The sequence below is a fragment of the Macaca fascicularis genome, chromosome 15, assembly GCF_037993035.2.
Source record: "Macaca fascicularis isolate 582-1 chromosome 15, T2T-MFA8v1.1".
Lineage (NCBI taxonomy): Eukaryota > Metazoa > Chordata > Mammalia > Primates > Cercopithecidae > Macaca > Macaca fascicularis.
In genome coordinates, this window is record NC_088389.1 from 113,957,831 (window position 1) to 113,972,911 (window position 15,081).

General features: G+C 41.1%; 1 protein-coding gene across 2 annotated transcripts in view; it reads right to left on the bottom strand.

Moving 5' to 3' along the window:
* Positions 1 to 15,081, bottom strand: part of FRMD3 (FERM domain containing 3) — a 294,913-nt gene that overhangs the window by 114,471 nt on the left and 165,361 nt on the right. For both annotated transcript variants that reach the window (XM_005582012.4, XM_005582011.4), the window contains exon 3: positions 5,422 to 5,464. In XM_005582012.4, coding sequence (XP_005582069.1) covers positions 5,422 to 5,464 — 43 coding nt within the window. The remainder of the gene's footprint in view (positions 1 to 5,421; positions 5,465 to 15,081) is intronic.

A 15,081-nucleotide genomic window follows, 5' to 3' on the forward strand; every position in this document is an offset into this window, starting at 1 on the left:
TAAATAGGAGCAAGCGGATTGGAAAGGAAGATGAGAAGGCAAAGGGCCTTGCTAACTAGTGGTAAATTCAGCACGATTCTCCCTCCAGTATCCTCTGGACAGAAGCCAGGAGACACATGAAAGTGGGCATCAGCTCCTAAAAAGAATACTCCAGAAGATGCTCCTAATTTTGGCTTGAGGAATAGAAAAGGAAGTGCTGGTTGCAACAGTAGGAACAGCAAATGTGCTGGAGATTTCTTTTCTGGAAAATCTTAAGTCTAATTTCTTTTATAGTTATAAGACTGCTCAAGTTATATATTTTATTTTGGGTGAGTTTTGCTAAATCATGGCTTTTGAGGAAGAGCTCTATTTCATCTAAGCGATCAAATTTCTGTGCCTAGAGTTGTTCTGTGGGATCTGTAGTAATGCCCCTTCTTTTGTTCCCGATATTGGTAATTTGTGTCTTCTCCCTCTTTTTTTTATCTCCTCCATTTTGCTAAAAATTCATCAGTTTTCTTGATATTTTCAAAGACTAGCTTCTACTTTTGTTGTGCTCTTCTATTATATATTGATAAACACAGCAACTTGGATGAATCTCAGAGCTATTATCCTGAGTAAAAGCTGATCTCAAAAATTACATCCTGTATGATTCCATTTATATTATATATTCAAAAAAGAAAACTATACTGGCATGAAACAGACCAGTGGTTGCGAGTGGTTGGAAGGCAGTGATGTCACCACAAAGGCACAGCACAGGCAGGTTTTTGGTGTGATGAAAACAAGGACACTGTTGGGCATCCTGTCTATGTTGGTGGTCGCAAAAATCTATATGAGTAAAGGCTCACAGAACTGCACACAAAAATAAAGAAATAAAGTCAATTTTACCATATGTTAATTAATTTTTTACTTTATTTATTATTATTATTGTTTTTGAGACAGAGTCTCGCTATGTCACCCAGGCTGGAGTGCAGTGGCACAATCTCAGCTCACTGCAAGCTCCGCCTCCCAAGTTCCCGCTATTCTCCTGCCTTAGCCTCCCGAGTAGCTGGGGCTGCAGGCTACGTTAATTTAAAAATTAAAATATTAGCATCTCTTCTAAGTTCAGAGGAGAAATAAGACTTTGATTTAAGAAACATCTTAATGTAAAAATGTATACCAAATTAAGTAACTGTGTAATTAATTAGCTTTTCAATTAAACAGACATTTCTCTTCCTTCATAAACTTGAAAAATAAATTTATCCCTATTTTCAACAAGTTTTGGGGAAACAAGCATTCTCAGGTAATATTTGTGGGAGACAGATTGTGTCATTTGTGTCATTCGATTTTTTGTAAATTTTGTGTCATTAGATTTAAATGGCTACAAGCTCCTTAACTAGATATTTATCACCAAGGAAATTTGAAATGTATATATCTTTAGATCTACTTATTCTATTTCTAGGATTTTTTTTTTTTTGAGACAGAGTTCGAGCTTGTTGCCCAGGCTGGAGTGCAGTGGCGCAATTTCAGCTCACTGCAACCTCCGACTCCCTGGTTCAAGCGATTCTCCTGCCTCCACCTCCCAAATAGGTGGGATTACAGTGCCACCATGCCCAGCTAAGTTTTGTATTATTAGTAGAGACGGGGTTTCACCATGTTGGCCAGGATGGTCTCGATCTCCTGACGTCGTGATCCACCCGTCTCGGCCTCCCAAAGTGCTGGGATTACAGGCATGAGCCATCACACCTGGCCCATTTCTAGGAATTTTTAGCACAGATGTACTTTCACAAGATGCAATACTGTATACAGCATGTTTATTGCAGTATAATTTACGACAGCAAAATACCAGAAACCACCAAAACCACCTTGATCTCCATTAATAAATATATTATAGGCCAGGTGCAGTGGCTCACACTTGTAATCTCAGTTCTTTGGGAGGCCAAAGTGGGTGGACCACCTGAGATCAGGAGTTCAAGACCAGCCTGGCCAATCTGGAGAAACCCTGTCTCTACTAAAAGTACAAAAATTAGCTGGGTGTGGTAGCACGTGCCTGTAATCCCAGCTACTCAGAGAGACTGAGGCAGGAGAACAGCGTTAACCAGGGAGGCAGAGGTTGCAGTGAGCCAAGATCACGCAACTGCACTCCAGCCTGGGCTACAGAGTGAGACTCCATCTCTAAATAATATATATGCATACAATTAACTCAGAAAACCATTTTTTAAATGAGACCAATCATCAATTACTGATATTTTTAAATTTCTAAAATTAATCAAGAAAAAATAACAAGATGAAGAACAATATACAGAGATTGATCTCATTGCTGTTTATCAAAGGACATATATGTTGGGGAATTGTATACATTCATAGAAATTCTTGGAAGGATATACGAAAGATTGTTCTCAATTGTTATTTCTTTGGGGTGAGCTTGATATAGGGGGAGGAGCAAGGAAATAGTTTTTGTCTTCATTTTAAATCTTTCTAAACTGTTTGAAAAAACACAAACATGATTTTTTTTACCTGGTAAAAAATAATAACGCCTTTGTAAAAGGTTTGTTCATCAGGATAGCTGACCTTCAGCCAACCCTGGGAAACATCATTCCTGGGAACATCCATAGTCAGAAGGATCTTAATAGGGTCAGAGAGAAAGACCTGAAGGTCTATCATCCTCTGTGAGTGAGAAAGAGTTCCTCCAAGGAATTCTGCAGCCATTGCCTACTGAAAGGTGATACGAGCATAAAAGGATGAAGCCACTGGGGTTCTGTGACCAGACTCTTTGGATAAATTCATGGACAAGTCCCCAGGGTTGGACTTGGTCTCTCTGGATTAACAATATAAAAGCCCTAGTTTAAAAATTTTCTAATTTACAGTAAAGTTAATATTTCTAGGGCATATGTACAAGAACACAGAAATTCTTCATTTTGAAAGACATCATCAACAACAACAATCAAACTAGGTTTGTGATCTTGAGAAAATTACATAATTTTTTGTTCGGTAATGTCTTTAGCAATACAACAGGGATTGGGTGGTGGGTAAGACCCTTGCAGTCCTAGAACCAGTGAGTTACCCTGTCTGGTTCAGACACTGAATTTTACACAATTCTATTTTCCAGATTCAGATTTCATTTGTCATTCGATTAAAACTGGCCAGTAGTCAAATGCCAATCTTCGCGCCATTCTAATGAAACATTATGTGTTTTAGGGTGGGTGCAGTGGCTCACGTCTGTAATCCCAATACTTTGGGAGGCAGAGGGGGGCAGATCACCTAAGATCAGAAGTTCGAGACCAGCCTGGCGAACATGGTGAAATCCGGTCTCTACTAAAAACACAAAAATTAGCCAGGCACAGTAGTGTCCACCCATAGTCCCAGTTATTTGGGAGGCTGAGGCACAAGAATCACTTGAACCTGGGAGGTGAGATTGCAGTGAGCCAAGATTGTACCACTGCACTAAAGCCTGGGTGACAGAATGTGACCCTGTCTTTAAAAAAAAATTATGCATTTTAGTTGGTTGTTCAGATTTGCTGTATTATAGAGACAATGCTCTTAAGCACTAAATTTCTCACAAGTTTTAAACTTCTCACAAAGTTTAATTTTTGCTTCTATTAAGTATTGAAATGCCTTCAAAGATAAATTTCTATTTCAAAACTGGGTATGGCTTAAGGACAAAAGGAAAATATTGCATGGCATTTATTTAATAAGAACCAAAGTCAAAGAACCATTTAGTATACTGGAAAATAGTCTAAATATTTTCAAATATATAAACAAAAATGTCAACGTTCTGTAGTTAAGGAACAAAAGCCAGGAATCAGCAATTTTTTTCTCAGGCATTTTAGCTCATTCTCATTATCCTGCATATCATACTATATGCAGTCTCCTTTTTTTTTTTTTTTATTTTGAGATGGAGTCTCGCTCTGTCACCCAGGCTGGAATGATGCAGTGGCATGATCTCTGCCCACTGCAACCGCCGCATCCTGGGTTCAAGCGATTCTCCTGCCTCAGCCTCCCAAGTATCTGGGACTACAGGCGCATGCCACCACACCCAGCTAATTTTTGTATTTTTAGTAAAGATGGGATTTCACCATGTTGGCCAGGATGGTCTCAATCTCTTGACCTCGTGATCCACCCACCTCAGCCTCCTAAAGTGCTGGGATTACAGGCGTGAGCTACTGTGCCCGGCCTGTCCTACTACTTCCATTTGGATGTACATCCTAACTCTGTTCCGGTCTTGCCCCAATTCTGCTCCAGTCCCACCCCAACTCTGTTCCAGCCTCGCCAGAGCAGCCTGGCCTCCCTGGACTTTCCACACCCACTGCTGCACTTGTGTAATCTGAACCATCCTTCCTCACTAGCCAGACAGAGTTTGCCCTTGAAGGATGGAAGAGGGAGGGGAAGGAAAAGAAAAGGACCGAGAGAAGGAGGAATGGGAAGGGAGGAAGACAGGGAGAAAGGGACAGGGAGGCAGGGAAAAAGAAGACAGTTAAAGAAGAGATACGCTGGCTGCTAGTTTGTAGTCCATGTTCAGTTTCTTCCTTCTTTCACCTGAAAACCCTGCCCGGAATAATTTCTTCATATTCAAAAAAGGAAAGAATCCCTTGAATGATGACAAGTGACATAATATGCATTCACCTAACCTCTGATGAGAAACTGATTTATCACCTGCATTTCAGAGCCCTGGGAAAGTGGATGTGGAGGGATAAGTGGATTTGGGGGCAGGCAGTAAGTTTCTGAGGTGAATTTCAGAAATTCTCCTCCAAACCATAAATAAAAGCAGGTTGGCTACAGTCTGGCATGAGTGGCCAGAACAAAACATCATGTCACCCAGGATTACCAGTGAATACCCTCCTCATAGGGTCCCAGGTGGACGACCAGGGGGTGCCAGAGAGATGTCGTTACCCAAGCCAACTTCCCCAAGAGCTCACTGGTTAAAAAAAAAAAAAGTTCAGAACATCGGAGATTTAAAACAATTGCCCAGAAAAAAAAAAATCGTTTTTCATTTTAGGGAGTTCAAGGAATGGAAAAGAATGATACAGTCTTCAGCAAAGTCATTGGCAAAATTTTAGTTTCCAGACACATCTGCTTCTCCCATCTTCCATAATACTGCACCCCCTCCCACACTTAACGACTGACTAGCAACCCTCGTAATCAAAAGGAACCAGGTACCTGGTGATTGTATTTAAGAGGTATTTAACCATCCAATTCCAAAGCCCCTGTTCAAATATCAAATATGAGGGCAAGATGGTGGGGGGGGGGTAGGGGGGAAAGGCCCGGAGACTATAGGATGCTGGTGCAGGCGAGGGTCATAGAAAAAGAGGGGAGAAGATACAGAGCTCTCCTGGGGAGAGGGAAGCCCCCACTCCCCCCAACACCTCTTCAACTCTGTTTTTCCCCTGGCAGGAGGAAGTTTGTCAGGGAAGAATATCTATCTTTGGACACACTGTAGCAAAAGTAAAGTCACAGATTGACACTTACATTTCATTTGCTTGAAGATGGACTTGTTAGGTTCAAGCCAGTGCTAGAGAGGAAAAAAAAAAAAAAGCAGAGATCAGGGGTCAAATTGCTGGACCATACAATGCATACCTAATAACTAAAAGGAATTCCAAAGTACAGCCTCAGTTTCCATAGACACTCTTCAGCATTCCACACTCTGAAGACTGACATAAACAACTTGGCAATAATCATAGCACAGACAAGGATATAAATTACAGAGTTAACATTTTCCAAGTCATATGTGAGTCAGACAGTTGCTAGGAGAGAAGGACAAGAGAGAGAATATGCACTCAAATGGGATGTTCTAGTACCCCTAATTGACTCCTAGGTGATTCTTTGAGCTCCATGGTTCTGTGAAAGTTGCAGATGGCTAAAGACTTTTAGCATTTGACATCCACGACCTGAAAGAATCACAGTCCAAGGCAGCATCAGCATCCAGTCCTGCTTCCGGGACAAATTCCCTTAAGAGGAACATTGGGTCAAGCTGGCATTAGCCCTATCACATGCAGAGGCAATTCTTCCTTTACAGTAGGGAGGAGTAAATGATCTGCAATATCTCATTTCCAGAGGCCTGAGGTCATCAAGAAGAAAAATCAGCTCTATCACAAAATAAAGAAGCCAAAAGACATGGGGAGCTCAGAACCATGTTACTGTCAGGCATTTGAAGTAGGCACCACGCTGGTCCCGGTGGCTGGCCCTCTCTGCAGCACATACAAAGATCACTTCGACATGCTGAGAGCTGGGCAGCTTTTGAGATCACTAACCATGAGGTCCCTGAAGCTGCTCATGGAATGTCACTTAGAGTCACTTTATACACCTGTAGTTTAGAGATGATACAGGGGGTGTCCTGGGGTATCCATCCTGAGGTCAGGGAGCTCTCCTTCTGGAGGCATCCCGCCTGCTTGATGCCGGAGAGGAAATCAGAAGAGCAAACTTACCGTCCATTGAGCTCTTGCACCTCACTCTATCTCCTTTGTGTTATCCAGTAAGCCTCAGGTCTTGTGCTATCCATATTCTTTAATGTAAATGCATAACCATAATAATAGCTAGTATTTGTTGAGTGCTTACTAAATGCCAAGTGCCATTCAAACGTTTCCATGTGCTATCTTATGTAGTCCTCCCTACCACTCCACTTATAAATAAGAAGACTGGGGCTCAGGATGTTAAACAGCTTGCCTAAGGTCACTCTGCTGATAAACAGTGATTAGAAACCACTGAGGGTATCAGATCTCTGCAGTCTTCAAAAACAATAATGGGAGTCTTATAAGTGTTTCAACATTATGGAAAGTCTAACAAAACAAACAAACAAACAAAAACCCAACAAGATATATTTACCCCTGACCACGTTGCACAGACAAACTGCAAAAACAAGTCTTTTTGCTTCTGGCTAAAATTATATCAACTCATTTGGGGACTCTCGTTATCGCCTTCTAATTAGAAGTTATATAGTTTTTATAACTGAACAGTGGAAGACTCATTGATTATACCACTTACTAGCTATAAACCTTCAAGATGCTTAATCTCTCTGTGTCTCGGTTTCCTCAACTATAAAACGGGAACAGTAATCACACCCACCTTGTAGGGCTGTTGTGAGGATTTAAAAGTTAACAAATGTAATATACACAGTGCATGAAATGTGAAAATACTAAATAAAATGATTGTTGTTGGCTGATGCAGTTCTTATTATTTAATAGGTACAGTTTCATTATTAGACCCCATCTTTCAATATATGTGCTTCATGGAGAAGAATAATAAAAGAGGCCCCTGGTGGTTAAATTACTTTTCTAGAAATGAATGAATAGGATCATTTAGAACTAAGGTAAGAAAACAAATAGCGGCAAGAGATCAATACTTACTGCAATTGTTTTGCAGAACAGAATCACCAGTTATTTTGCTAATAAAGTCTGAAATATAAATATGTTTTCCAAATTCTCCTTGTTTGGCATTCTTCAAACTCCTCGGCCCTTTCCTGCCTAACTTCAACATGCTTCTCCAACTTGTCTCTGACTCCAGGGTGCCAAGTCAGTTTCATTTTGTGTGCCCACACCAGGGCTGTGAGGAGGATTCCAAAACCAGGTGCAGGCTCTGAGAGAATGAGTGCCATAATGGACTGGCTATGTCTGCCATGCTGCTATAGATTGGCAATGTCTGCCATGGAGGGGACAGGGAACATGTAAGGCATGCCTGCAAGGTATTTGCCATCTGTGTCCTAAATAAATTATTTACTCTAAATAAACTGGCCTCCTTGTTGTCCTAAGAAATACACTTTGCAGTTTCAGATCAGTTTCTATCACCCTTTTCCTCTTAGCCTATTCACACCCTACATTTGCCTTTCAGACCTAGTGTATCTCAGTTACCCATTTCTACAAGGTGATCTCTACACACTTTTTCAGGACAGCTATTCCTCTCCAAAGGGAGAGTCATGAGGTATAGAGTCCTAGGAAAAATAAGCCAGCAATAACGTTTCAAGGAATTACAGGAAATCATTTCTTCAAAGAGGGCCAAGTTCAACTTGTTAGTATTCATTAAATCACTAACACAGAAACAGAAAACCAAATACCAATACCACATGTTCCCACTTATAAATGGGAGATAAATTATGAGAATACATGGACACACAGAGGGGAACAACACACACTGGGGCCTATCAGAGGGCAAAGGGTGGGACGAGGGAGAGGATCAGGCAAAATAACTAATGGAAACTTGGCTTAATACCTGTGTGATGAAATAATCTATACAACAAACCCCTAAGACACAAGTTTACCTATATAACAAACCTGCACATGTACCCCTAACTTAAAAGTTAAAAAAGACCAGGCGCAGTGGCTTGCTCTCACCTGCAATCCCAACATTTTGGGAGGCCAAGGTGGGTGGATCATCTGAGATCAGGAGTGTGAGACCAGCCTGGCCAACGTGGTGAAACCCCATCGCTACTAAAAATATAAAAATTAGCCTGGCGTGGTGGCAGGTGCCTGTAATCCCAGCTACTGGGGAGGCTGAGACAGGAGAATCCCTTGAACCCAGGAGGTGAAGGTTGCAGTGAGCCAAGATGGCGCCACTGCACTCCAGCCTGGGCCACAAGAGCAAGACTGAGTTTCAAAAAAAACAAAAACAAAAACAAAAAACACCTGACAGGCCCATAGCCCAGCAATTCCTTTATTCTCCAACTCACCCATGCAAACAAAGAGGTACCCAACAAGAATCTTCACTGCAATATTATATAAAATTACAAAATATTAGAAATAACATTAATGGCCATCATCAGGAAAATGGGTAAACAGACTGTGGTCTGTTCATATTCTGGATGATTCTGCAGCAGTGTTTTCTATGAGGGAGATCTTTATGTGTACCATGGGCAGATCTCTAAGGCATAATGTGGGATACAAAAAGTGAACTGAAAAATCTATCATTATACCTGCAATCAGTTCCCAAATTGTGCACTAAATCACCCCCAGAGAAACACAGCCATAGTAGACATCATTCAGCGCCATGTGAATTATGAACTCAAAGGAGTACACAGTTCCAACATTAGATTGTGCTATATTCCTTTTTTTTTTTTTTTTTTTTTTTCTGGCAGGGCTTTCTATGTTGCCCAGGCTGGTCTGAAACGCCTGGGCTCAAGCAATCCTCCCACCGTGGTCTCCCAAAGTGCTAGGATCACAGACATGAGCCAACACACCTGGCTGTGCTATATTCCTTTTGATGTCATATGTATATAAGGTATCAAATATATATATTTTTTGCAAAGCTTGGTTTCTAGCAGTTGCTATGATGATAAGCAAGTACCACACAGAAATAGGTGTGCAACAAGCAATGAGCATGGTGGTCTGTCCAATATGATCCTAGGGGTGCCCAACAGGCACTCGTTATTAAGCACTTGTGGTTGTTTAAGAATGAAATGAAAATACTATTTTTTCTGCTATTTACATGTATAATGTTTTACATAACTACTAAGATTTTAGGACATAACTACTTGTTTGGATCTAACTCTTATTAGATGAAACTATTAGGTATTCTCCTGGCCTATGGAGGCAACAAAATAATCACTAAGATACTAAGACAGTCAGAAATTGAGGAAGTTTGGGAGGCTTTGAACAACTTCACTATATATTTAGTATGTGTTCTTTTTAAATAAAAAGTACAGACATTACCATATATTCAAAAAATACATATGTAAGCATCTAAATATATTGGTAAAGATCCGAAATGATAGGCAGTAAAATGAGACTAATGGGAGGATAATAGGAGTGGGGAACACACGTTTAGGAGTGTTAGCCAAAGAAAAACATGACTTCAGTATTTTCCGTGATGTTTTAGGTTTAACTTTTTTACATGTACTGGTGCATGATACAGTTGGGATGCGTGTCCTCAACCAAATCTCATGTTGAACCGTAATCCCCAATGTTGGAGGTGGGGCCTGATGGGGAGTGATTGGAGCATGGGGGCAGATTTCTCATTAATGGTTTAGCACCTTCCTCTTGGTGCTGTGCTTGCGATAGTGAGTTCTTGCAAGACCTGGACATTTAAAAGTGTATGGTGCTTTCCCCCTCTCTCCTGCTCCCACTGTGTGAGACGTCTGCTTGCCTTTGGCCATCCACCATGACTGCAAGCTCCCTGATACCTCTCCAGAAGAAGATGCTGGCGCCATGGCTCCCGTACAGCCTTCAGAACCATGAACCAACTAAACCTGTTTTCTTATAAATTACCCAGTCTCAGGTATTTATTTATAGCAATGCAGGAACAGCCTAACACAGTACATTACACAAATAATTAAAAATCTATTTTTTTAAAAGAGATAGCTAACGTCTACTCAGAGGATGAAAGTAGGCTTCATGTAAATTAACCTGAAGGAGTTCATACATGATAGGCAGATATCAAACCCAGCTGAGCACCCAGGGTTGACACTGTGGTCAGACCCAGGAGCCAGCAGGCCTAGATTCAAATCCGAGCCCTAACACTGACAAGCTGTGGACTTTCAGCAAGTTCCCTGGTTTCCTCACTTACAGCATCATCGGGAAGTTTAAATGGGTTAATTCATGAAGAAGGCCTTAGAACAGAGCTTGGTGCATCAGGAAGGCTCAACAACACTGGCTATTTCCATCTTTAGGCTCCATGAAAGAAACTTCTCACTTGGTACCATGGCAGTTTGGTACCATGGCAGTTTCCGTGAGTCTAACTGTGTCCTTCTTTTTTTTTTTTTGAGACAGAGTCTTGCTCTGTCACCCAGGCTGGAGTGTAGTGGCACAATCTCAGCTCACAGCAGCCTTCGGCTCACTGCAGCCTCTGCCTCCCGGGTTCAAGCAATTCTCCCACCTCAGTCTCCAGAGTATCTGGGACTACAGGCACAGGCCACTATGCCTGGCTAGTTTATATATATTTTTTAATAGAGATGGGGTTTCACCATGTAGGCCAGGCTGGTCTCGAACTCCTAACCTCAAGTGATCCACCTGCCTCAGCCTCCCAAAGTGCTGGGATTAACTGTGTGAGCCACCACGCCCAGCCTAACTTTGTCCTTCTCTTCCTCCCCGACTCCCCATCTCACTCTCCCTTCTGTTCAACATGAGATCAATTATCTATACAATTGCAATACCAGCTGTTAGCCCTTTGCTTCTCTCTTCATCCCCTTCCTTTCTCTCCTCTCTTTTCTCATTCTTCCAATTAGAGTTAAGAGTTTGCCAGTGAAGTGTAGTCTGGACTACACCAATAACTCCTGCTATTATTGGAGGTACAGATGGATTACACTTTAGGGAAAAAATAACCACCATGATGTGGCATGCTTGGTAATTAGATATAAAGCTTAGAACATTTATTGCATTGCTATTTCCCTTTTGATGCTACTTGGAATATATGCTGTTCTGATATTTCTAAGTCTTTCTCCTTATGGAAACCGAGTTTCCCTAAGACAGGCAGAAAGGAGAACCTGGTAACCAAATATCTAAATTTCTGGCTAATTTACTGTAACCGAAATCTTCTTTTCCTCAACTCTCATGTAGAATAAAATTTCCAAAGGCTATAAGGAAGCTAAGACCCCATCACTGATTCTACAAAATGAACTAGGGGAGCAAGATGAACCAGTGGATGCACCCCTTAGTATGATTTGAAGGTACTAGGAAGGCATCTGCAGCAGATACTCTCAAGCCCCCCAGTAGCCTGACGCTTTTTAGGAAGGCTGCCCTCAGTTTACTGGAGTCCACCACGGGGTAGAGAATTGAAACTTCCTACCCCATCTCACCCTCCACAAACGAGGGTAGCTCTTAACTAATGACTATCAGATGTGGTAGTATAAATACCTCTGCTCCCTCACCCCTTGGATAGGACAACTCTAAGGCATGGCCTACACTGATTCCAGAACTTCCCTATGGGATTGAGCCCAAAATACCCTCTACATGACTTTGCCCAGCATTACACACTTACTTGACCTCCTTCCCCTCCCTCCTCTAATCCTCTACTGCCCTACAAGTCTTTTCCTAGAAACACTTCCTAACAAATCACTTAAACATAAATTTTTATCTCAAGGTCTGCTTCTTCAAACCAGACCTAAAACAGCCTCCCTAACTCTCCACTAAAAGCTGTCTTCCATGGTGTTTAAAATCCTTTCCGTGGGGATTTATTCCCTTTGCCTTAAGCTTAAACCCTGGAAACCTGCAAAGCCCCTGTGAAAGATCCCAGTTTTAACAGATTTGCAGAATTATTGAAATCTACCTGACCATATTTCAAGATTTTTCTTAGAACAAATTTATTTTGGTTGACAGCAGTTTCAAGAGAAAGAAGATGAGCTACACAAAGGGGGTGAAAAGCAGAGAGATTCCTAAATGTATGTTTTGGTTTCCTTATCTGTAATCTTGGTGGAGATGGTGGGAGGCTGATTCCAGAACTCCTGAGATTCCTTGTTCTAACAGTCCACAGTCTATGAACCTGAAGGATGAGGATATTGCCAATGTATGTTTCTTTCTTTGTAATTTTGCTAGGCGCAGCTGCACTTAGCCCTGAGAGATCATTTTTCTCTACCTCATCATACAAATGGTGCGTATCTTTCATATATTCTCATTTTGGCTTGGTTGGGGAAAAAGAAGGAGGGTGTGAGGCGGTAATTTGTGACTAAGAAGATTGATTTTTAATTTGGCCACTGCTAAGACCAAAAAAACATTGCATCTAAAAGTAAACAATATAGCACTTAGTTATCTTCAAATGTTTGGCTTCTGTTGAAATCGATTCAGTGTATGAGTACAGAATAAATTACGCACTTCTCTGTTTACTTTCTCAAAGCCCTTGGTACCCTAAGCCAGAGTAATTTGTAGCCCAAAGAAATATGTTAAATAACCCAGGGGGCTTTTAAAAAGAATGAATGCACCTCCCCAGACAGGAGATTGTTTTTCACCTCAATAGTAACCAGATCCAAAATTTGAGCAATTCCCATGATGACCCTAAAAAGATGGCCTGATTCTCGCATCCACCTAGACAAAAGCTCCAGAGTAACTTAGTCCCTGCATTATCATGCAGCCAATTTATGTCATTCCCAGCCCCTCTGACCTCTTCTGGAGAAAAAAGAATGCCATCTGATGAATGCAGCCTTATCAGTGTTCCAGATTATAAGGCTATAGCAAGACCTAGTTACTTAGCTGCCAATAGTCATGGTTTCCATTCCAGTTTCAAGAAAATCTATGACACAACAGCAACAATAACAACATCAACAAACCTGTAGATCACGAACGCTCAAAAAATGTTTGTCCATTTGGAAATCAATCTATGTAAGAAAATCCACTGGGCACGGTGGCTCATGCCTATAATCCCAGCACTTTGGGAGGCCAAGGCGGGCAGATCACCTGAGGTCAGGAGATCAAGACCGTCCTGGCTAACAGGGTGAAACCCTGTCTCTACTAAAGATACAAAAAATTAGCTGAGTGTAGTGGCATGTGCCTGTAGTCCCAGCTACTCAGGAGGCTGAGGCAGGAGAATTGCTTGAGCCCAGAGGCAGAGGTTGCAGTGAGCCGAGATCGCGCCACTGCACTCCAGCCTGGGCGACTAAGCGAGACTCTGTCTCAAAAAAAAAAAAAAAAAAAAAAAGAGACTCCATCTCAAAAAAAAAAAAAAGAAAGAAAAGAAAAGAAAAAAAAGAAAGAAAGAAGGAAGGAAGGAAGGAAAGAGAAAGAAAGGAAGGAAGGAAGAAAGAGAGAGAGAGAAAAAGAAAGAAAGAAAGAAAGAAAGAAAGAAAGAAAGAAAGAAAGAAAGAAAGAAAGAAAGAAAGAAAGAAAGAAAGAAAGAAAGAGAAAGAGAGAAAGAGAGAAAGGAAGGAAGGAAGGAAAGAAGGAAGGAAAGAAGGAAGGAAGGAAGGAAGGAAGGAAGGAAGGAAGGAAGGAAGGAAGGAAGGAAGGAAGGAAGGGAGGGAGGGAGGGAGGGAGGGAGGGAGAAGGGAGGGAGGGAGGGAGGGAAGGAAGGAAGGAAGAAAGGAAGGAAAAATCTTCATTGTTTCACTGTAGTGTTTTTCACTCCTTTAGCTATGATGTTTTTGTATTCTAGGGTCTCAGGGATGGGCAAAAGATAGATAATAGCCAGAAGAAGAAACACTGTACAAATTAGGGGAGGGGCCAGGAAGTCTAAAAAACAGCCTATGTGTCTCTTCATCCATTAAGCAACCTCCATCCCCTTCACTAACTTCAACGCTCTCTAACAGGAGTTGGCAATTTTTATTTTTTGTAAAGTAAATATTTTAAGCTTTGTGATCTACATGGATCTCTTTCATAACTACTCAACTCTGCTATTGGAGCATGAAAGCAGCTGCAGACAATATGTAAATGAACAGAATTAGCTGGGTTCCAATAAAACCTTATTTACAAAAACAGATGGAAGGCCATCCTGACCCTTGCATTCCAGTCCCTACTCCCAAGAAATATTTAATGTACACTCAAAAAAAAGTCATAATTTGAAAATGCAATCGGATATTTAAAAAATGTATTACTATTTATTTTAAAGTACACTAGTAACTAAAATGCAATCATTTATGAAATGAAATTATGGGATTTTTTTCAAGCTTGTTACAGTGGAATTTACCACCATGTAGCATTTGCTGTCGTGCCACATAAATTTAACAACATTGCCACCAAATTGTTCTAAAGTCAAAGATCAGCTAGCCTCCAGACTCATGGGCCTTTTTAAAAATTTCTAACTTTTATTTTAAGTTCAGGGTTACATGTGTAGAATGTGCAGGATTGTTACATAGGTAATCATGTGACATGGGTCTTTTAAACATCTTTAAAGCATGAAATAGTAAAAAGACCAGTTACTAAACTGATAGTACGGTTAATTCATTTAAAAAACAATTCTATTGCATAAGTAATATTAGTATCCTTACTTAATAGATGAAGGAATTGAGACACAGGGAGTGTAAGGAACCTGCTCAAAGTGGTACAACCAGCAGGTGGCAGAGATAGGATTTGCCCTGGTCTTCATGATGCCAAAGCTTTTAGCACCTGAACAATTTCCTAAAATAGCAAAAGATTGTCATCATTTTCTGACTCAGTCCTTTGATCCTGCTTCCCTGCTTGGAACTGCAGCTCAATCCCTCTTATTGAGTCTACACCTATCCTTGCTCCCAGAATGTCTCTCTCTGCACATTCTTTTCTTTCTGTTCTGTTCTTTGTCCAT